Source organism: Galeopterus variegatus, unplaced genomic scaffold, assembly GCF_000696425.1.
Source record: "Galeopterus variegatus unplaced genomic scaffold, G_variegatus-3.0.2 Scaffold385, whole genome shotgun sequence".
Classification (NCBI taxonomy): domain Eukaryota; kingdom Metazoa; phylum Chordata; class Mammalia; order Dermoptera; family Cynocephalidae; genus Galeopterus; species Galeopterus variegatus.
Genome location: NW_007726496.1, coordinates 566,985 through 590,710, shown reverse-complemented (window position 1 = coordinate 590,710; position 23,726 = coordinate 566,985). Strand labels below are relative to the sequence as shown.

At 47.4% G+C, this 23,726-nt stretch overlaps 1 protein-coding gene across 1 annotated transcript in view; it reads left to right on the top strand.

Moving 5' to 3' along the window:
• MCC (mutated in colorectal cancers) overlaps nt 1-23,506 on the top strand; it is a 124,224-nt gene extending 100,718 nt beyond the window's left edge. Inside the window, exons 15-18 of the mRNA XM_008568188.1 lie at nt 3,228-3,434; nt 7,452-7,552; nt 21,190-21,312; nt 23,145-23,506. Of these exons, the coding sequence (XP_008566410.1) occupies nt 3,228-3,434; nt 7,452-7,552; nt 21,190-21,312; nt 23,145-23,325 (612 nt within the window). The 3' untranslated portion in view covers nt 23,326-23,506. The remainder of the gene's footprint in view (nt 1-3,227; nt 3,435-7,451; nt 7,553-21,189; nt 21,313-23,144) is intronic.
• Nucleotides 23,507-23,726: the final 220 nt, after the last annotated feature.

Here is a 23,726-nt window from a genome sequence, read left to right as displayed (position 1 = left end):
CACAACACCGAGGGTTGCATCCCGTTGCCGGTCCCGGTCCGGTGCGGGCACAACACCGAGGGTTGCGATCCCGTTGCCGGTCCCGGTCCGGTACGGGCGCAACACTGAGGGTTGCGATCCGTTGCCGGTCACGAAAAAAGACAAAAAGGAAAAAAAAAAAAAAACCCTCGGGTTACACCACCGCTGGACAGGGGAGAGGAGCGTCAGCAGCAGTCATCCCGGTAACCTGCTCGGCACATTTCTGCCTCAGTGGCTGCTCAAACCGGAGTCTGGGTGAAGCCTGGGGAGACTCCAAGCAGTGGTGACAGATGTAGGACCCCAACCCTTTGTTTGCAAATGTGCTTATCTCTGTTCACCCACTGGGCTCAGGATTCTGACTGCTCCTCTCTCTGGACAGTCCTTACTCCACCGTGGCTGATCTCTCCTCTCATTGCCCACAAGCCAGCCTTGTGTCTGTAATCACACTGACTTTTTCTCCAATAGGGAACCCTCTTTGTGGACCCTTGCACCCTGTGTGACATGAGCCATGAGGCTGCTCTTCCAATATTTATTCCAAACATTGTGTTTTCTTTGACTAAAGACTAAGGAATTTCTCTTTATATTCTGGCCAATATATGGTATGATAAATTCAGTGGTATTCAGCCAAGGAAGACATTTATGTTGGAATAAAAGCTCTAACAGTCCCTTTGCTACTTGAAAATAGAATATGTACTCATCTTAGAAATTTTCTAAAGGAGTAAAAATTAGAAAAAGCTGGGAGGGAAATAATCATAATATCATGATCCAGGGACAGCCACTGCTAGCATTCTGACCTGTTCCCTTCCTGTGAATTCCTCAGGCTAAACATCAGAGTCATCTCCTTTTCCCGAGTCCCTCCCAGTGTGTTCAAGGACATGTGCTCACCCACGCCAAATCCATTATCCAGCAGATTATGTTGGATTTCACCATTTTGTTCTAGGATATAACTGCTGAGAAACTCATGTTTCTGGGGGTTTTTTTACCTCTCATACCTGATCTTTAGTAAATACCATTTCATTTCTAGATGATCTACTTGGTTCCTTTTCAGATCCACTCTTCTTTCTTGGACGTCCTATCCTTTCATTATGACTCCTCTTCCGTTATCTCTTTAATTATTTTGAAGATTTATTTTCCGGTTTTTCACATTGTTATTTCTGCTTCTGACGAGTGCTGCTTCTCACTTGCGCATCCGCTCCACGCTGTTCACTTTCATTCCCTCTGGGTGGGGAGGGAACGCACATCCCAGCTCATCTTCACTGGAGATGGTGTTGTCCGTGGGTATAGATGTCCCTACAGAGTGGTTCCGTGTGTAGCTCTGTTGGAACTTGTGGGATGCAGAGGTTTAGGACTAGTGTTTGTTATGTTCTTGGCATAGGATTCCTGTACCATACCCACACAAGACACAAGTTTGAGGTTTGATTCCTCAAAAGAGATTTTCTTTCTTTTCCCAGCCAGAGCCTGAGAGATGACAGGTTTCCTTGCCACATCTCCAGAAATAAAGCTTTCTAGTCTCTCATTCTAGGCAGTACATTGAGAGTCTCAGCTCACGCAGGGGTCTCAGTTCTGGCTCTGCCTCACAGAGACCAAGGCCCTGCCCTGGATAGACAGTCAGATCCCAGGTCTCAGGGCCTGCAGACCGGTCTGATACCTTTGCTGGCCAGCACTCTGTCTGCCTTGCCATCCCCCTCTGGAGGCACTCCCTCTTTATTTCTGGTACCCATGGATTTATTTTTCCTTTTTTCAAGCTTGCATTTATGTGCTTGTTCTGGGAATATCCATCCACATTAGCTCAGTATGCAGTGTTGCCAGAAGCTTCAGAATCCTGCTTCTACTGGCAAAAGAAGAAAAGGCTTCTGGGTATGGAAAAACCTTCATTCTGGTTTTGATGTCTGGTTGTCTGGTGTTTAGGAGAAAAAAAGGTTTGGAATGTTCTTCTGAACAGTCACTGAGCACATTGACTAATGCTGTCTAGCCTTGGTGGGTGCCCTCTAGCTATTTCCCACATTGGAGAGTGAAAACATCTACCCCTGTGTCTGCCTTGCCCAGGAGAGCAAACCAGGCCTGTGCTTATTACCCCAGAGAAGGGCCACCTCCGGGGTGGTCAGAATCAGTGACCCTGGTGAGTCCATCTCAGGTAGTGATTCAGTGTTATGAGGAATCCTTTTATGTAAGGGACTATAGCAATCGCTGGGGAGGCGGGACTTGGTGGTCATGTGGCCCATGACTTGCCCTCCAGCAGAAGTGAGGGGACAAGAGTCATGCGTGGGCTCACCTTGAAAGGGAGGGAGGCAATATGCTTAGTGGTTATGGGCCTGGGCTCAAAGTCTGGCTCCACAACTTACCCAGTAGCCATGGGCAGGTGGCTTTCCCTCTGTAAGCCTCAGTTTCCCATCTGCAAATGGAAATACCTATAGTATATACCTCAGATTGGGAAGATTAGAGCAGTTGCATGCTCAGTAGAGGCTGGCGGTAGTCACTGTTATCTGGCTCCTCCCAGGATAGCACTGTCCCATTTTGGATTCACTTCTTATTCTCCACAGAAAACTCTCATTTGAGTACTTCATGCTACTCTTAGAAGTTATCTCATGAGTAGTCACCTGTGAAGGACTCTGTTTCTGTTGACATCATTTGGGACCTCAGAAGTAGAGAATGATATTGCTGTGGGCATTCCCACCTGCCTGGCCGAGCTGCAGGGCGGCAAGGGTGCCATGAGGGGTGGGTAAGTGTGTAGTTGTGCCACAGAAACTGAAATGGGAATTGGAAGGGACCTATCAGACCCAGCCTTCTGTGCATGGCTGACTCCTTTGCAACCTCTGGCTGATGCAGCTCAGCCTCCACATGCCAGAGAACTAGTTTCCAGCAAGGCAAGTGCGTCTGTTGTTCCAGCAAGGGGGGCGCGGAGGAGGGGCCAGTTGTCACAAAGGTTTTCCTTATATCAAACCAAAACCTGCTTGCCTATAACTTCTACCCATCTATCTCGGTTCTAATCCATAGAATGACAGCACATGGCTGTGTCCACATGTCAGTGGACACAGATGTCATATCTCCTCCCATTCAGTTTATTCCCAGCTTCAAAGCGTTAACTCTACCGCAGGTCCGTGGGTTATAGCCGGGGGCCCCCTTCTCAGTTGGCCGCCTGGCACTGGCCCACCCTGCTCTCAGATCCGGGTGCCTCACGTGCTCTGTGCTCTCTGCTCTCTGCTCTGTAGGAGGAGATGGCCGAGCTGAAGGCCCAGCTCTACCTCCTGGAGAAAGAGAAGAAGGCCCTGGAGCTGAAGCTGAGCACGCGGGAGGCCCAGGAGCAGGCCTACCTGGTGCACATCGAGCACCTGAAGTCCGAGGTGGAGGAGCAGAAGGAGCAGCGCATGCGGTCCCTCAGCTCCAGCAGCAGCGGCGGCAAGGACAAGGCCGGCAAGGTAGCGCCGAAGCGGCTCTGGCCTTCCCGCCCAGCCACCACCGGCACGCTCCACTGCCTCGTGTCCTTTATTTGCATTCCTAGATATCTAAGAAGAAGGTGACATCTTGAGTACAAAGACATCAAATTTACATTTAAAAAATAACCTAAATCTTACTTTTTATAATGGTTAAAGTATTTTAATATGTCATGGTCTTATCAGAGCAGTGATCCGTGCAACTCTCTGGGGGTCTAATCCCCCTTCACACCGTGGCCATCATTTACTGATTTGTTGGGACTTCCACACCAATCACTGCATTTATTATCCCCCTGCCCCAGTCTCACATCCCTGAGTAAAGAATAGTTACCCCCATGTACTTGAGGAAATGGGGCTCAAAAAAAAGAAGTGAGGGGTCTCGTAGCTAGTAAATGGCAGAGTCAGGATTTAACCCAGATTTGGCTAACGGGCTCTCTTCCTCTCATCTGCGTTGCTGCCGACCTCTGTCGGCTTTTCTGCCACCGTGAGGTGTACATGGGAAGCAGCCTAAAGGCAGAGGAGGAGGATGAGCTGGGATTATGAGGTGTCTGTCGTTCACAGAGTGGGTTGTCTGGTGATAAAATTTTGTAAACTCACATTTCCATCAGCCCCCAGGTCTTTTTTCTAGAATTCAAGCTCATTCTGTCTTCCTGTGTCTCAGAGTTATTCCCAATACTTTACTGGAAGGAAAAGCTCTGGACTGTAAAGAATTATATCCTTCATCCCAGGGCACTGTATATTCTGTGCACCGTGCCTTCTATTTCTGATGAATGCAAGCTGCTGACCCCAGTCTGTTTCACACCCAGGACGTGTGGGCATACGCTGACTTGCTGGTCTAACAGGTGGCTTCTTGCAGCACAAGTGCAGGGTGTCTCCAGGAGAGCAGTACCATCTATCTCGGGAAGGAAAGAACAGCGCTGATGCTGTGTGGCAGTGAATTGTCACTCCCCAAATAGCTAAGAACTCTAAAGCATGCTTCACAAATGGCCGCAGCAACAGCCTTCCCCACCTCCCACCCACTGAGGAGCCCAGGGAGGACACAGCCATGGCACCAGCTGGGCCAGCTCTCCCAAGTCCCTGGCTGCCTTTCATTCATCCATTTGGTTGATAAATGTGATCTGGCACAAGGTCTTTCCTCCAGGAATTTACATTATGGGAGGAGACTGATGGTCAATTAGATGATCACAGTGAAGTGACAGAGTCCATGGGAGGCCACGAGACGGGCACAGAATCCAGATTTGGAGATTCAGGACGGGTTTTCTGGGAGAAATGGCTTTATGAGCTGAGACCCAGTGGAGAGTGGGAGCTAGTCTGCTTAAGAGGGGTGGGACAGAGGACCAGGGACAGAAGAAGGCACACTCTAGGTGAAGGGAGAGCACATGCAGAGACCCAGAGAAAAGAGGAATTGACGCACTAGCTGGAGACATCCCCCAGCCATGTTATCCTAAAGATAGGAATTGTGGAAGGGTCTTAAGCAGGGCACAATGTGACAGGCTTTGGGTTTTAGGCAAGTCACAATGGCAATTGCACTGTAAAACTATCTGCCCAGTGCTTGGTGGGTTGAGTGGGGCATGGGGTAGGCAGCAGCCCACACAGTACTATCTCATATGGTGGTCTCTGGGGCCCAGGAGATGGTGTTTTCTGTTCCATAAAACACCCTCAAAATCTTTTTAGAGCCTTTTGAGTTGGTTAGCAGTCAGTTGGGGTCGGTCAGGGCCTGAGAGACAGAGCACTAGTGTTTGTGTGTGTGATCTGAGGGCGTGGTAGAAATGGACTGCCCAGTTCTTGCCAGAAGGCCCACGAACTGCACATTTTCCCCTAGTTCTTGGTATTTATTTTGACTGCAGAAGCACTGTGTTTGTGGAATGGGTTCAAAGTACAGAATTTTTTCTGATGGAAAAGGCCAGATATTTTTTTTTGACACTACAGTAAGAAACTTTATAAGAGTACCCTGTGTGTTCAGGTCATTGCATGAGAGTGAACTGATTATCTCGTCTTTCAAAAACTGGATCCTATTTCAAATATTACATCTCCCCTCTGGGTTATTTATTTGGTCTTATTTGTTGGTAGATGAGGCAAATGGCCTAGAGCAGAGGTCAGCAAATTTTTCTGTAAAGGTCTGTATAGTGTATATTTTAGGGGTTTGTGGGACACACGTACTCTGCTGAAACTGCTGAGCTTTGCTGCATTAGGAATACAGCGTGAAGGCAGAGACCACGGGGGAGGCCAGTGGGCGTTGGAGTGTTCTAACAACACTTTAAGGACACTGAAATTTGAATTTCATGTAATTTCTATCTCTCACAAAATACTCTTCTTTTGGGCCGAGCCTGTGGCGCACTCGGGAGAGTGCGGCGCTGGGAGCGCAGCAGTGCTCCCGCCGCGGGTTCGGATCCTATATAGGGATGACCGGTGCACTCACAGCGCTCACTGGCTGAGCGCGGTGCGGCCGGTCTCAAAAAGGACAAAAAAAAAAAATACTCTTCTTTTGACTTTTTTTAAAAATAGAAAAACTATTCTTAGCCTAGTGGTCATGCCTTAGCCTGTGGACCATACAAAAACAAATAGACCCAATCCAGGTTTAGAACATCTACTCTTGCTCCACTGAGTGGGTTTTTGTTCTTATTTAAAAAGCCAACGCAGCTGGCTCCCAAATCTTGTGCAAGCTGCATTAGGCTTTTGCAGTTGTTGTCCGTATGCAGCCGATATTACCAGGTACGCTCAGCGAGAGGCACTGGGAGTGAGTCAAGGCAGGCCCTGTCTTTGAGGAGCCTCGTGAAATGTTATAAAATGAGAGTGGATATACCAAAAGTGAGGGGGTTGTGGGACTTGGCAGATGCCATGGCTGCTAAATGGGGACTTGCGTCTATGAGGACAGGTAGATGGGGGGAGCAGTCCAGGCGGAGGGCACGGCAGAGGACAGGTGTTCAGGTGCTGGCAGTGCTGCTGTCGAGGTACTCCCTGGGTAGAGCAGCGTTTCTTGATCAGAGTGGGCTGAGGGAGGCATGAGCCTCCTGTCGTCCAGACCTCTAGCACTGGAGTCACACTTCTCTGTAGCTCTCATCCCATCAGGATGTCATTTTCTGTTTACCTCCATCTGCAACAGATCACAAGCTTTTTATTCTCTGGTCTGGTGCAGGGTAGGCCCTTGTGTCTATTGAGCAAATCATCGATGGGTTCCATCCCCCTGGCCACTTCATCATGTAGTATCACTGCTGCTGTCTACATGCAGAGAAAGCAGGGCACTCACACAGGTACCATTGCTGCTTTGTGCATTGAGTCTTAACTCTATTTAGGAGTTAGGAGCTCTGGCTGTCACACTTCTCATCTGTAGAATGGGAGGATTTGCTTTCGATGTCGAGGTCCCTGTGTGATGCTAACACGTGGGGCTGGAGATGCACTTCTGTTTTCCTCCTCCTTTCCTAGGATTCCTCCATGGTTACACCAAACCCAGGAAAGCTCCTAAATCTAGAGAAGATTGGTTTTATCCCAAGGAGAGACGGGATGGGGCAACAAGGATATTCATGTGCAGTTCTCCCTTGACTTTTATGATATGAGAGGCTTAACCTAGTGGTGAAAAGACTGAACTGGAGGCCTGGGTCTGCATCCTGGTTCTACCATTTTCTAGCTGGTGGCTGGGCAGTGTACTTCTCTGTGCCCCGGTGTCCTTGTTAAAATGGGGATCATGATAGTACCTGCCTCAGAGGGACCTCCTGATGACTGAATGCATGAACGCCTATGGTGCACCTGGACTAGTGCCCAACACCCAGAGAGTGCTCAGAGCACACTGGGTGTCGGCATCACCCGCCAGCCTGCTAAGTCACAGAGAGCAGAGGGGCTGCGTTTGGTTTGCTGCCAGGCTTTCCCCTGAGCATGATCTGAGAGCACTGCCCGGCCCTGTCACTGCTGTTCACCTGACACGCTCTGTTGCAAAGCGGATGTGAGTCTCCAGGGTGCTCACAGGCTTAGCTTCGGGTCTAACAAGAACGTGTTTGCTGTTCTCAGGAGTGTGCTGATGCTGCCTCTCCAGCTCTGTCACTAGCCGAGCTAAGGACGACGTGCAGCGAGAGTGAGCTGGCCGTGGAGTTCACCAACGCCATCCGTCGGTAAGCACCCAGCCCACGCCCAACCTGTGACTTCTCCCAGCACGAGGTCTCTGCTCTGAGTTCTCTTGGCCACTCACATCAGCTCTTCATGGATCACTGCAGGCCTGCCTGGGAAGGAGAAGGTGCTGCTATGCTCTGCTTTTGGCCATGCCTTGGGGGCCAGAAATTGGCAAGCCCTGTTTGTGCCAGGCCTTTCGAAAGGAAAGTGAGGGGAAAGCATATAGGTAGGCATTTCATCTGCAAATAAGAAAATGTCTCTTCCGTTCCTTTTTTGGTATGTTGTTGCACTGGCTGGAACCTTCAGGATGATGATAAATGGTGACGGTGAAAACAGGCACCCTTACCTTGTTTCCAGTGTCAGTGGCAATGCTTTCCTTCAGCACTGGTGGCCCTTTTCAACAAGAAGTCCTCGTGTGTTTATTCCTCTGCTATTTTAGTGTGTTCCCTCCCCATTCTCTCTCTCTTCTTCAAGGAGAAACAGATACTGGTTCATCTAGATCTATTCTCTGTATCTTAACTTTTCATACTTTCTGTCACTCCTTCTGCTCTGGGTCCTAGAGCAACACTGTCCGGTAGAAACATAATGTGAAGCACATATGTAATTTTAAAATTTCTAGTAGCCGTATGAAAAAAGTAAAACGAAACAGATGAAAGTAATTTTAACAACATATTTTACTTAACCCAGTATACCAAAATATTTCAACATATAATCATTTTTTAAAACTATTTATGAGGTGTTTTATTTATTTGTTCATTTATTGTCTAAGTTTTCAAAACCTGGTATATATTTGACTGCTACACCACATCTCAGGTGTGGAGCAGCTAGCATTTCAAGGGCTCAGTAGCCGCATGTGGCTCGTGGCTACCCTATCAGATAGTTGCTTTCTACAGAGATCGATTCTTCTGCTCAGTTTTCTATCTCACTAATTTATTCTTTACTTATATCCATTGTGGTGCTTGTCCTACATGTTGGGTTTTTTATTTTGGTGATGAAATCTATCATCTCCTTTTTATTTCAATTTTTTTGCAGCTGGCCAGTATACGGATCCAAACCCTTGACCTTGGGGTTATGACACCGCACTCTGACCAACTGAGCGAACCGGCCAGCCCTACCATCTCTCTTTTAGCGATATGGTATCCTCTTGCATCTCTTTAAGGATATTTATTACACTTAAATTCTTAAATCTGTTTTGTCTGCTGTGTTAACTCTGTTTCCTCACGTGTAAATTCTTTTTTATAGTTGAGTTTTGTAACTCTTTCTCGGTGTTGGCTTTCCTTAAGTATTTTGTGCTTCTTGTTTGTGTGTCATCTTTGCATTTTAGATCTCTAGAGAGCCTGTTTGTGAATACTGTAACTGCCTACCCCAGAAAATGTAGCCACTACTGTCATCATGGTTCCTGGTATACAAAGAGCACTCCTTGCTTTCTAATATGTTCAGGAATTTTTTAAAAATATCTTTCCCATCATTTCTGGGTAATTGGGGCAGGAGGGGGAGGCTACAGTGTCCTCCTAGTTGCTAACTTGATCCAGCCAGGGCTGTTTATTTGATAGTGTGGCTTGAAGGCTGCCTTGTGGGGAACTTCCATCCGTTCCTGATTTACTTACTGTCACTTTTTGTCTTTCCTTCCAAGTTGTAATAGCTCTGTTTTCACTTGGCCAGTGTCTTTGACCATGTGGTTAAATTGTAACTGCTCTGCTTGGAGCGGGAAGAGAAAAGCAGCACAGAAAAATGCCCTCAACAAATCCTGATGACTTGATTGTGCCAGAAACACAGGATGAAAATCCCCTCCCTGGTTCCAACTGGGAGCCATTTGGATATTGTATGTGTAAGCTAAGCCCCTAAATTCTTCAGATTCCCCAAACCTCAGAGGCTTTTGCTGGCACAAGTAGGATGCAGGTTGTGCTGACTAAACAGATTTCATTTGTTCCGTCAGTCGCAATGGATTTCCAATAAGCAGCCTTAAGTTGGTTAGCATGGATTTCTAATCAAGACCCAGATGTGTGCAACCAAGAATGAACCCACAGGGCTAACGGAGAAAGGAAAATAACATAGTTACACTGTAAATATAGCGTAGCAACTGGAATAATCATTTCATGAAGGTATATAATACAGACACCTGAGAGCTAAGGCTTGAGGATGTATTTATTTTTAAAAATCAAATGGAAGCTAACACCTTTTTTGAAGGTATTAAATGACTGCCGAGCTAGCGGCCGAGGTCAGCTGGGGGAATCTTACCAGCATTCTCAGAAGTATTACTCTCTTGAAAAAGGATGGTTCCAGACAGCGGAACTGTGGGCCTGAGGCATCCAGACTGAAAGAGCAGGGATGGTAGGGGATGAGACCAAGGGATGGCCATTCTTTGAGTAGAACCAGCCATCCCTGGAAGGTGCCTGTGGCACTTGAGTCACTGGCTCTTGGTTACTGCCCCATCCCAACCCAGCCTCCCTTGCCCATCCTGGCGCTTCAGCCTCCGTTGGGCCTTTGCCATCCTACCCTGGCTCTCTGGTGTGTCTTCTCCTAACTTTCTTCTGTTTGGAACAAAACCAGGGCTCCATACCATCCTGCACTGACTCTGTAACTCCTATCTGGTCTGATTTCTTTCCTCCACTTCCATGAACATTTATTGTGGTTTATTGGCTCTGGTATTGCCATAAGACCCCATCGGGATGACCAGGTTTTCTGTCTTGCACGTGAGGTGTTCTCCTGTCGGGGGATCTTGGTTTCTTGGCTTTGCTCTTGTCTGCACAGGCTGTGTTACAAAACCCTTGTCTGTCTCAGATCCCTCTCTGGCCTTTGGTCCTAGTAAAATCTAACTGAAAAGTTCTTTCCACCAAAGACACAAACTATAAAAAGGCAGTTAAATAAAGGGAATTTTTAGGGGTGACTGTTCTTTGTACTTAGATGGTGTTTCTGCAGCCTGCCCTTGGGACCTGAGCACAGCTGAGAGGAGCAGCCCATTTCATCTCCATCATGGTCTTGGGAGGCAGCTGGGAGCAGGTCCTGTTCTCCATGTGTCCAGGGGGCTGGCACAGTAAGACTGAGTGATTTCCCAAGGTCACACAGTGAGGCAGTGGGACAATCGCGTGCTTCTGCCTTCTCTGCAGGACCCCCATGCCACCCATACATGCTGGCAGAATCAGGTTTGCTTGCAGATGAGTATGAGCCGAGCCCACTCCCATGGGCTCATCCAAAGGCTCTACCCACTGCAGCGTGCACTGGCCCGGGCAGGTGGGAACCACTGTGCTCTTGGTCCACAACCATGTGTCTGTCCCCAGTGCTGGCAGGGCAAGGAGGGTGGCAGCTTTCCCCAGATGCACAGAGTTGTGAAGCAATGCCATATGCCAACCCAAGTAAGGAAGCTGTGCTTCCTCAGTGCTGTACGACAGGGAGCAGACAGGAAAGGGGCTTGTGGCATGCAGTGCTGCCACACACACATTCCCCTTTCACTTGGCCCTGGAGCAGCGACGTGCCTGGCTCGTGGGAGAACAGGACCTGGTCCCAGCTCCACACGCTCCCGTGGGAGGCTGCAATCATTTAGTCACAGACCCACCAGGGGCTGCATGTGTGCCAGATGGGTCTGTAAAATGCTAAGTTAAGGCAATCAACAAATTGCAGTGGCCACTCTGTCCAGTGACAGGATGCGCCTGACTCATCCACCGGAGGGGGGGGGGCGCATACACCTCCTTTTATCTCTCTGAGTAGCAGGCAGGCAAGCCTCCGCTGCTTGGAGAGAAGGCTGCATGTCAGATTCCAGTGAGGAGACATCCAGAGGCTGGTGGGCACTGTTTGATCAGCGTGGTCATAAGAGACCAGATCTGGAGGGCTTGGACGTGACCCTGATCAGGAGTGGATGGAGGTGGCCACACAGGAAGGGACAGGCATAGGAGGCAGAGTCTCTGAGTTCAAAGACACAGAGTGGGAATTCCCCCAAGTCCTCCCTGGCCCCCCACTGTGCAAGTTGCTCATAATGGCAGGAACTCCAGATGGCAGACCTTGAGGCATCCGCCAGCAGGGGAGGCACAAGAGCCAAAAAAAGGAAGTGCTTTGAAGTAGGGAGGCCAGTCACCTCAAATTGGAGTGGGTTAAGAAGGGGAGAGGCAAGAACTGAAGGCAGCTGGTTTGAGAAGCTTTGCTGTGCAGGCAGCAGCACTATCAACGAACTTGCTTTTAAGAAGGGAGACGCTAGAGCACATTTGTGTGCTCCTAAGAATGATCCAATAAAAGGGGGGAATCTTTCAAGGAGTAACCTTATAAGGTGCAAATCTGATGGTTATCCCTGTAATAGTTTTCTATTGCTGTGTAACAAATTATCACAACTGTGGATTAAAATAATACCCATGTGTTAGCTCACAGTTGCCGTGCATCAGAAGTCTGGGCACAGCATGCCTGGCTTCTCGCTTGGGGTCTTGAAAGGCTGCAATCAGGTTGTCAGCCAGGGTTGCATTCTCATCTAAGGGCTCTGGGGAAGAACCTGCCTCCAAGCTCATCCTCCTCGTTGGCGGGACTCAGTTCCCTGTGGCTATAGGGCTGGTTGTCTGCTGGGGGTAACTCAGCTCCTGGAGGCCTCTAGTGCATGGCCCCTTCCATCCTGAAAGCCAGCAGTGAGAATCTCCCTGGCATCCCATCCCTCTCAGGCTTCCAATCCCTTTCCAGGAGGAGCCCAGTCCCTTGTAAGGGCTCACCTAATTAGGTCAGGTCCACCCAGAGTAATCTTAAGGTCAGCTGTTGGGGCACTTGACATCTGCAAAACTCCTTCAAGCAGCACCTAGATTAGAGTTTGATTGAGTAACTAGGAGAAGGTGTGTGTTCACTACGGGGCAGAAATCTCTGCCCACCATTACCCATTTCTTAAAACCTTCTAGTGGCTCTCACGTGTGTGTCCAAACTCCTTAGCAAGTGTGTGATCTGCCCTGCCTGCATCTCCACCTTCCCCTCCTATCACACGCTGGCACCCTGAGCCACAGCGGACCGCCTGTGCCCTTTTGTACCTTTACTCCTGTAGCTGCTTCTGCCCTCGCCCCAGCCAACCTCATGCCCTAAGCACTCGCATCAGTGTGAGTTCAGCCTGTCTGCAAAATGTATCCAGATAGTCCTTTCCTCCACCACCCCTTCCTTTTTTGGTTTCTGTGTGCCCCGAATTCCCTTCTATCATAGAATACCTCATTGCTCTTTTTTCTTAATGTGTCTGTTTCTATCCCCATCTCTCCACCTCCCCTAGTACGTGACTTCAACTCTGATGACTTTGACCGTTCCTTCTTTTTTTTTTTTTAAAGCTGACCAGTAAGGGGATCTTAACCCTTGACTTGGCGTTGTCAGCACCACGCTCTCTGAAGTGAGCAAACCAGCCATCCCTATATGGGATCCGAACCCATGGCCTTGGTGTTATCAGAACCACACTCTCCCGAGTGAGCCACGGGCCGGCCCTGACCGTTCCTTCTAAATTCTCCCTAAATTCGCTCAGCCTCATGCCCACTGGATGTCTCCACCCAAATATGCTAGAGCCTCAAAACACAGCATGTCCTAAACAGAATTCTAATCTGATCCCTCTGGCCCTTTGAAGAATTCCTATTTAGATTAAGAATTCTATACTCCTGGGCCGGCCCGGTGGCGCACTGCTGCAGTGCACCGCTTGGGAGCGCGGCAGTTCTCCCGCCGAGGGTTCGGATCCCACATACGGACCGGTTCCCGCTCACTGGCTGAGCGAGGTGTGGGAGCAACACCGAGGGTTGCGATCCCGTTGCCGGTCCCGGTCCGGTACGGTACGGGCGCGACACTGAGGGTTGCGATCCGTTGCCGGACACGAAAAAAGACAAAAAGGAAAAGAATTCTATACTCCTAATGATCCAGGATTACACCTTGGAAGTCTCCCTTCTCTACCTCTTAGCAGATCATATAGTTTCTTCCTGTAAAATCCTATCCATTCCTTTCCATTTGCAGTGCCTTACCCTGAGTTTGGCCCTCATCTCCTCAGAACTCCCAGAGCAGTATCCTAATAGATCGTTCTGCCATTTGGCCAAATGGTTCTGCCACCAAAATACCTCAAAGCACACTTCTACTCAGGTCACTTTGCGTAAACACCTTTGGTGGCTTTGCATTCAAGATTGTCCATAGTTCTCTAACTTACCTTCCTAGCTCATATTTCAAATGTTTCCCCATATGTAGTCTGTAGTCTGGCCACTCTGGACAATTCATCTTTCTGAGAGCATGCCCTTCACTTTATCCCTCTCTCACCTGCTGGCCCCTCCTCCACACCCCTCCATCAGCATGCCCACCTTCCTGAAGCTTCCATCAGTCACCTCCACCATGTGTCTTCCTGCTCTTCTCTGAGCCCCCCAAGGTCCTGACTACTCCACCTATCAGTGGCCCATGGAGCACTTGGCTGTTAGCAGTGCCATAGAACAAACCAGCAAGACTCCTCAGAGTTAAAATCCATGTCCAAGTTCCAGAAACATCTGTCCAACTCTAGAAACCATCCAGACTTGTAGGAACCAACATTTGCCCTTGAAGGGTAAAAAGATGGTACCCATTGATCTGTCTCCAGCAGCTGTCGATGAATACTGTTCCTGAGCCATACAAACAGATGAAATGTAAAAGGAACTGGGTGGGATGCTTTTAAAAAGGGAGCCCCTACTGAGCAAAAAAGCAGAAGAACCTTCACTGTTTTATTAGCAGGACCATTATTTTAAAAGATGCTATTTTATTAAGCTTGCACTTGCTGGTTCTTCATATTTGGCTGATTTATAATAGCAGCCAAGCAATGGAAGTTGTGCTTGGAATTCAATAAATGCACATAGGTCTGCAGGATGTTAATGGAATACAGAGGGCACCTGTGGGTTCATTAGCACGTAAATAAATTGCTGAGCTCCAGAGCCAGGGTGCCTAGAAGGGCATAGGTAAAGACTGATGCTCACCCAAGGGGTTGAGGTGGGTGTTGCTTGAGTAGCTGAAATTTCTTTGACTTTCTGTCATCTCCCTCCATGTTCCAAAAGCTCAGAAGGTGGCACTGGGGGTCTCCTAAAGACAGAGTGGTGGGGAGTGGCAGAGCACCTTGCAAGAGCACCCCGCAGCTGCAGGCAGAGGCGTGCATGTGAAAACTGCAGATGAGGCTGGTCCAGAGGCAGTGAGTTATCTCAATCGATTGTTCACAGTCAATTACAGATCGAACTCCTTATTCTACTCCCCCCTTCTCACTACTGCAGCTGACTAATCTTAAAAAAAAAGAAAAAGAAAACTCCAGATGCATGCCCTAGACAAGAAACCTGCTCGTAGGAAAGCCTATCGAAAAAAAGTCGGACTGCTATCATCCTCTTGCTGCTACTCACTCAGACATAACCTCTGTAGAACATCATTGTCTGGGGACACTTAATCCTTAGTTCCACAGGCCTGTGCTCTTAACCAGAGATCTACTTGAGCTCGGGTTCTACTGTATTCCTTTCGTGAATCACAAGATACCTGATGCTTAAGAACAAGGCTCTGCAGACAGACTCCTGGGTGTGAATCCTAACTCTGCCGGCGACTCTGTGGGCAGATCTCTTAACTGTGCCTCACATTCCTCATCCATAAAATTAGAATAACAGTACTACTGACCTCAAAGGTGGCTGTGAAAATTAAGTGACTTTATTCTTGTAAAGCACTTAGAGATAGCTGTATCTGCTGCCTGGATACTCTAAAAGATAAGTAGTTAGAAGTGGTGATGATTACCAGGAAGGAAATAATAGGGTGATGTGATATAGTCAATGTGGAGATTTTTTTTTTCAATAAAGTAAATATATATAGTTTGCAATGAATAACATGAAGGAAATGACAAGGTGCTGTAATGCCATAACTCTGGGACATTTGTGTAGATGGGTGGTCAGGGTGGGCCTCTCTGAAGAGGTGACATTTAGGCCGGGAGGAGGAGACGGAGGAGAGTGGCAGAAGTACATCCCCGGCAGAGGGACCCAGCTGCACAGGGCTGTGCTAAGGGACTGACAGGATTCAGCACAATGGAAGGCTAAAAAGCAAGGGGGAGGGGAGACTACAAGGCCTGGTGAGAGGGCCTTACAGGTCGAGGTAAGACCACAGGCTTTTCCCAAGTGCAGGTGGAAGGCACGGAAGGGCAGTGACATATCTGATCTGTCATGTTAAGAAATTACCCTGGCTGCTGTGCGAAAACCAGATCAGACAGGCACAGAGGCAGAAGCAGAGAAACCAAGCCGTCGTGGTTACCCAGAGGAGAAATGAGGCGGCTCAGACCTGGCTGGTGGTGGCAGAAATGGCAAAAAGGTGGGATTTGGTAGATGGGGTTGCTATTGAACGGATGTAGAGTAGAGGATGAGAGGAAGAGAGGGTTAAGGATGACTCCAGATCAGCAGTAAATAGCCAGGTGAGCGATGCTGCCATCTGCTGACATGGGAGGAAGAGGAACTTGGGAGGTAATTTCAAAAGCTATGCTCTGGGCATGTTAAATTGAGGATGCCTGTTAAAGGGAGATGTCAAATAGACATGTCCAGAGATTGGAGGAAAGGCCTGGAGATAAAGATCTGGAAGTTTTTGGCATATAGTTTTTAGGAAAATTAATGGGAATGGAGAGAATCAATAAGAGAAAAGGGTAAGATATAAAATATGGAAGAGAGGAGTCGATGAAGAAGACTGGGGGACAGCCAGCGACACAGGTAAAGAGATGGCCCCAGGAGAGGGAGTGGCCAGCCGTGCAGGCAGTGCTGGTAAGTAAGAAAGGGACAGAGTGACCACTGGATGTAGCAATACGTAGATCACGGTGACCTTAGTGAGCCGATTCGGTGGAGGCAGAGTCGGCTTGGTGTTAAAGAGTCAGTGGAAGGGGAGGAACAAGGAACCACAGATGCAGACAATTCTCTATGACTGATCCCATGTAATTAGTGATTACTAAGAAATTCCAGGCCTGTGGCTGCATGGCTGTGCCTCCCTGCGGCCTGGGCTGATTACAGCTCCTCTGAAAGGTTTCCTGGCTGGCTGCAAAGCCACTCACCACCTTGGCAGGGCTGGGCTCTCACCTCGTGACTCCCACAGCTCCTCATCTGAACTTTGTCTGATGGCAAAGCACTGCTGCTGGCCTTTTATTTTAGGGAGAATCCAGCCTCTTTCCTGATTGCTCACAAGACATGCTTCCAGGCTGTGTGGGTGCACTGACAAGGACTACTGCAGAGGCTTGCTCAGCACCGTCTCCTGACAGCCTACTGGCAAGCCACCGTGGCTTTTCTTACTACCTCGAAAGTCCCACTGTGAGTCTGCCTGTCAGATTCCCTGTGCGCATTCCACTGCTTAAAATTGTTTCAATTAAAAAAAGGGGGCGGGGGGATGGCTGGCATTCTCAGTTGGTTAGAACATGGTGTTATAACACCAGGGTCAAGGGTCCAGATCCCCTTACCAGCCAGGCACAAAAAAAGGAAAAAGAAAAAAGGAAAAAAAACTCCCTGACTGGTTAGAGTAAGATTACAGGACCTGTCATGACCAGAAATAATCCTCATTTTTGGTGAGAGCCCAAATACTTGAGTGGGAAGACAGGTAACTGAAATCCCTGTGTGTACTGGCTGATTTGGGTTTTTGCAGTCATATTATAATCCAGCGTTGTTCTTACTTGATGACATAGGCATGTATTCATAAGTGCCCATACGAGGAATAAAAGAACAAGCAAGGGACTAGCAGTTCTGGGCATCCCAGAAAACATTGTCCAGAGGCATTACTGTTCAGGGGGCAAATGGAACATGTAGTGTTAGTTTTAACCTTCTCATCTGCGTGAAGCCTATGAAAGGGTTCATTTTGGCTTTACTAGCTTAGGTACATAAAGCATATAAATTCTTCCTTAACTGAAGGCCAAGGAAATTTGAGTTGGAAACTAGAAGAAACAGGACATGAATGGGTGAGGTTTTAAAGTGACTTAGATTAGCAGGCTATGGTTCTTAGCATTTTCCGAGTCATCCTTTGAGAATCTGAGGAAAGCTGTAGACTTTAGGAGAGTATGCCCATGTATGTAATTTTGCAAATAAATTCAGGGACTTCCAGGAGCACATGGAGCTCATTCTCAGGCCCAGGTGAGAAACCAGTTTCACAAGTTTGCCTGATAATAAGGATCAGCTGGAGCACTTCTTAAACTACAATTCCTGGGACTCAACCCAGATTTACTGAATCAGAATCCAGGAAAATAACCTGGTAATATTACTCTAAACAACTGCTCTCCAGAGCAGTGCTACACTGCCTAATGTAATACAATCCACAAATGCAAGTCACATTTGTAATTTAAAATTTTCTAGTAGCCACATTAAAAAATGTAAAAACATGAAATTAACTCCATATAGCCAAAATATCTGAATGTGTAATCAATATTTTAAAAATTGTTAATCAAATATACGGGAGTACTTGAAAAATGGAATTAGAAGATAATATAAATCTTTCCATGAACTTTTTGAAGTATCCTCCCACACGTGCATAAGGCTTCAGATTCCACCCAAAATATCTGAATGTGTAATCAATATTTTAAAAATTGTTAATCAAATATACGGGAGTACTTCAAAAATGGAATTAGAAGATAATATAAATCTTTCCATGAACTTTTTGAAGTATCCTCCCACACGTGCATAAGGCTTCAGATTCCACCGTGCATTTTCCACTTGCAGCACATCTCAGTGCAGACCAGCCACATTTCAAGCGCTCAAATAGCCACCCATGGCTAGTGGCTGCTGTATTGGACACAGGTCTAGAGGAGCTGTCACTTTGCCTTTGCCATGAGTTAGCGTTTGTTTAGGTCCAGATGAGTGCTTTTATTGCAGACATCTGCCTCACTCAAATGAAAATAGGTAAAGTAATCCAAATTTTAGGTTTAAGTTTGAGGTTTGGTCTCTTCTTTTTATCTTTAAATAAATCAGCACCAGAGTTCTTTCCTGGAGTTTGTACCAGCAGTTCACTCCCCTCCCACTTCCTGAGGCTTGGGCAGTGCTTGAGGGCAGTTCTGAGCCCCCTGTAATGGCTACTCCCATCCCCCCGAACCGAGGTTGGGCAGGATCTGTGACAGCCTCTCCTCCCTTCCTGGGCTCCTGTCCTTCTCTGGAGCCTGCCAGGTCTGGAAAGTTCCCTCCAGCCCCATAAGGGCCTGGGTGCTGGAAAAGGAAGCCCTTTGCTTTGTGGTAGGGATTGGATTTCCATATTCTGTCTGCCTAGTGTGGATGTGATTGGGAGAGGTAGGGGATGGCATTGCTCTGGGTAAAATTTTTTGTCGTGAATTTCTTATTGAGTTCATGGTTATATTTGTAATTCTCTCCACAGTTTTCTTTTTTTCTTTGCACTATTCATCAACCTAGAATGAAAGATAAAGGAATCAAAATAGTAACAAAACATAGGACGAATAGCCCTTCCCTAATTTTTTTTAGCGTGGGTGAGCATCCCTGGGGCTCTGCTAACCTCCCCTTGGCTAGAGCAGGGCTGCTGGGGACAGAGGGAGCCATCCTCCCACGACACCATCCTCCCTTCTGGTAGGAAATGCTGCCACTCTCTGATTCCAGTAGGAAATGCAACCAGACCTGAGGAGATTTCCTGGTGGCTGCTAGGGCCCAGGAGAAACACATTTCCTCAGCAAGCAGGAGACTTGCTGGAAGGATCTTGCTTGCCCTCAGGCCTTCCTGCCTAGTGGAGGCGGGTGGGAGGACTCTGAAGAATGAGTCATCGGGCTGCAGGCTGCTTGCCAGCTTCCTTTAAAGATCTTTCTCCTTCCGTCCTCTTTCACCAAAGCGGGCCTGGATTATTATGTTGCAGTACCCTTCTTCATTAATAGGTTTGGAGAGCCTGCCTTGCTATCATGGTAGCTAGAGACAGAAATATAAAAGATTAGTTATTTGAAAGGCCAGGAAGGGAGAACCAGGGTCTGACCATATGGGCACCTGAAAGGAATTTTCCACCCTGAGGTCACCTTCCCATGCCCCAACTCCAGGGAGCATAACAACTAAGACCCTCACTCACATACTTTGCAAAAAACACAAAACTGTAAAAATTTCAAGCAATGCAAAAGTGAGGAAAGTAGCTTTCATTTTCTACTTTCCTCACTTTTGCATTGCTTGAAATTTTTAGTTTTGTGTTTTTTGCAAAGTATGTGAGTAACCTCCAGTGAGTTAACCATTGTTGGGTTTGGCGTTTAGCCTTCTAGTCTATTATGGTGTATCAGATATTCACACTCAGATTTTTAGTTTTTTACAAAAATGATATCCCACAGAACTCACCCTTTCCACTTAAAGTATCAGAAACCCTTCCATGCCAGTGCACATCCATCTGCATGTTTTTAAAGTTTTTTTAAGCAGAGCATTTCAATAGCATGGATATACCTGGTTGTTTCCTGTTCTTAATTACAGTAATCGATGCTGAAGTGAACCCAGCCATAACTGATGTATCTTTAGGAACCTGTGCTCGTACTATCTCTGAGGTAAATTCGTAGAACTTAAGTTGCTTAGACAAGGGATGTGTTCATTTTTTATTTTGCTAGATACTGCCAGGTACTTTATGAACTAATCATGCTGATTTACATTCCTCATGCTCAACAGTGAATCCTTTTTAGAGGAATTCCTTCCCTAAATCCTCGTGTCTCAATATGTTCCAAGGACTCAAATACCTAAAGTGTGTTCTGAAGCTGTTATATCGATCACTAGAAGCTGGCACTCAGGCATGGTGTTGGACACTGGGGATACATTGGGGAACCAAACCAAGTAAGGTCTTTGCCACCCTAGAGCCTACGTGCTAGTAGGGGGCCTGATGAGCCCCAACGCATAATGCAGACCATGACAGACTGTGCTAAGCATGGTACCAGGCAGAGTAGCACTGTGCATGTGACAGAGGTACGTCGGAAGGGAGGCACTGATTGATGTTTTCCTGCTTGGGTCTGGTGCTCTTGTGGGAATCAGAGGAAGGCAGTAAGCTGACTGGGCACTAGAAACTTCCCCTGACTCCTCTAAGTCAATTAGAGTTACTAAACTTGTCAAGGGCTCGAAGAACTTGAAGCTTCTTCAACTATGGAGTGGGAGTAGTCAAATGAAAGTGCATGTATAATTTAAGTATTTAATGGGAAACAAGGACCTTTAGAATGAAAAGAATGATCAATAATATTTCCTGTACCACAACCATCATTTTTGTTTTTTGCAAGGTAGGATCATATTGGTTTCAGTGAGTAAGGATTTGTTGAAGGTAGGCAGCCCAGGCCAGACAGGGGTTTCTGTTCATGAATCCCTGAGTGGTTCGGGAGATGCTTAGGACACTTGGAAAAAGAAGGTGTGGAGACTGAGGTTTGTGGTTGGAAGGATCTGGTATGCTGACAGTAGGAACTTCAGATTGGCTTAGTTTCTCTATCTGGAAGACTAAAACCAGAAATTCCTGATTGTTCCTTTGTGACACATAAGTTCTCTAAAAGGCCCTTATCTTAAAGAAATAGGATCAAATCAGCCTTTTGAGAATGGAGTGGGGAGGAGGTATTCATTCCAGCTCGCCCTTGAGCCCTTTAGTATCTTCCTTTTTGTACCCTTGCCTTTTGATTTGGCAAGCTAAACCTTCCTCCCCCTTTCTGCCTCCACTTCCAAGGTAGCAGCCACCTCTACCATCATCTCAAAGAATTCATGGCATGTTTCATCTCTCCTTGATGTAGAGAAAAGAAATTGAAGACCAGAGTTCAAGAGCTTGTGAGTGCCTTGGAAAGACTCACCAAGAGCAGTGAAATCCGACACCAGCAATCAGCAGAGTTTGTGAATGACCTAAAGCGGGCCAACAGGTAAAGATCTCCCTGAACAGCCCCCACGGTATGTGTAGGCACAATGTAGACACAGCACCAGGGAGCACATTTCCCTAACCCCTGGGAACCAACTCTAGACAGTGGCAAGTCCTCACCTACCCCTCTTAGAGCCTGGTCATCCTTAGAGCAGCATCTCCCAAGGTGTTCCATAGAAACCGAAGAAATGCAGATGGCGCCTTTCACCAAAGGTATTTGGGAAACGCAGCATGTGGTCTCTTCTTGATGTTTCACATAGTAAAGTTTCTGAGAAGGCTTGCAGTACAAAATCTATTACTTGTGTTCAAGCCAATGTTTTCCAGACAAAACTGGCTATGCATGCTTTACTTGAGCAACACTTAAGATCCAGCAGAACAACTTCGTATAGCATACATTATACGAAGTTATACGAATTATCTACGCTAACCAGCCCAGGAGTGAGTCTATTTTTTTTTCCTTTTTGTCTTTTTTACTGACCGGCAATGGGATCGCAACCCTCAGTGTTGTGTCCGCACCGCGCTCAGCCAGTGAGCGGGAACCGGTCTCCACATGGGATCCGAACCCTGCCCACATGGGATCCGAACCCTTGGCAGGAGCACCACCGCGCTCCCAAGCGGCGCACTCTCCAGTGCGCCACTGGGCCGGCCTGGAAACACTGTTCTAAGACAGCAGTTTCAAGTCGTTTTGGGGCTCAGGATCCTGTTATATTTGTTTAAAAAAAAAAAACAACTTCAAAGAGCTTTTGTTTCTATAAATTACATGTATTGATTATTTCTCATATTAGAAACTAAAACAGACAAACTTTTTAAAGTTATTAATCATTTACAAACGACAAATTCACTAGATAAAATAGAAATGGCATTTTTCTGAAGAAAAGTACTTTCCAGAAAATAATTAGAAGAGTGGTGCTATTTTTACAATTTTGCAAATCTCCTTAATATCTGGCTTAATAGAAGACAGCTGGATTCTCACAACTGCTTCTGCAGTTAACATATTATTTGGAATTATATCAAGAACACCTGGCTTCATGCAGCTCTGTGATTGGAAATAAAAGATCAAGACCTCACAGACCCCTTGAACAGGTTTTAGGAATCCCCAGGGGTCCATTCTCAGACCATACTTTGAGAACTGCAGCTGTAGGGGTAGTGACTACATGGAAGGGATTTGGGGTGCTGTTTTGGACCAGATAGGGTATCTGGACTTACCTGGGCTCACTCCTTGCTCTTGCCCCATCAAGCTCTGGGGGACAGTTCACAGAGGCCCGTCTTCTGCATTTGGCTGTCAGCATTAGCTTAGGCCTGAGTGCTCTGAATACAAGCAGCCCAAAGCGTAAAGGGAACTGGGAGGAAGAGGAGCCTCTCTGCCCTCATCCTAGGGGAGGTCACTTAGATTGTATTGCTGCAGGAACACTTTCCTGTAACATAAACTTGACCATCTGTTTCAAGTAGCCATGGAGCAACAGATAGACCTACTGTTCGCACTGAAATACCAGGACTCAGGAACTCAGCTCCTTTTCTACTTACCTGTTTTGGACTTGGCCAGTTTGGATTGTTGGTTTGACTCTTAGAACCCCTCCTAACATGATAGAGTGACAAGCTTCCAGCAGACAGGCTGGATTAATCGAGGTGGTGCCAGTAGACAACTGGCCATGAGTGTTGAAATCCTAGTGCTACACTTCTTCTAACCACTTGATTTCAGATTCTTGCTGATGATGCTGAATGATCTCTCTTCAGAGCAGTGCTCACGAGACCTGGTCACCCACTGGACGGGGCAGTGTGGGTCTTAGTGCTACTTAGGGTGAAGCTTCATTCTTATTTCCCTCCATTCCCACATAGCAACCTGGTGGCTGCCTATGAGAAAGCAAAGAAGAAGCATCAAAACAAGCTGAAGAAGTTGGAGTCTCAGATGATGGCCATGGTAGAGCGACACGAGACCCAAGTGAGAATGCTCAAGCAAAGAATAGCACTGCTGGAGGAGGAGAACTCCAGGCCACACACCAATGAAACGTCACTCTAATGGGCACTCAGGTGCCACAGTTCTGCCGTGAGCTACGCTACAGCAGGCCACTGAGGAGAGAAGGGCCCCAGGGGTGAGACTACCTGTTGAGAGAATGAGGAAAGGGAAGGTTGGCAGGTAGGTCAGCACTGGACAACGGAGTGCCACGGACTCAGCCCTTGGGGTGAGTGGCGCTGGTGACACTGTGCGGACTCTATCCAGAGGATCCTGCTCCTCCAGGCCCGGACAGCATTTAAACACATGCTGCGTGCTCTGCTCAGCAGCACTTGCCTCTGCTTTCCCCTTGGGGTGAGTGGCGCTGGTGACACTGTGCGGACTCTATCCAGAGGATCCTGCTCCTCCCCTCCAGGCCCGGACAGCATTTAAACACATGCTGCGTGCTCTGCTCAGCAGCACTTGCC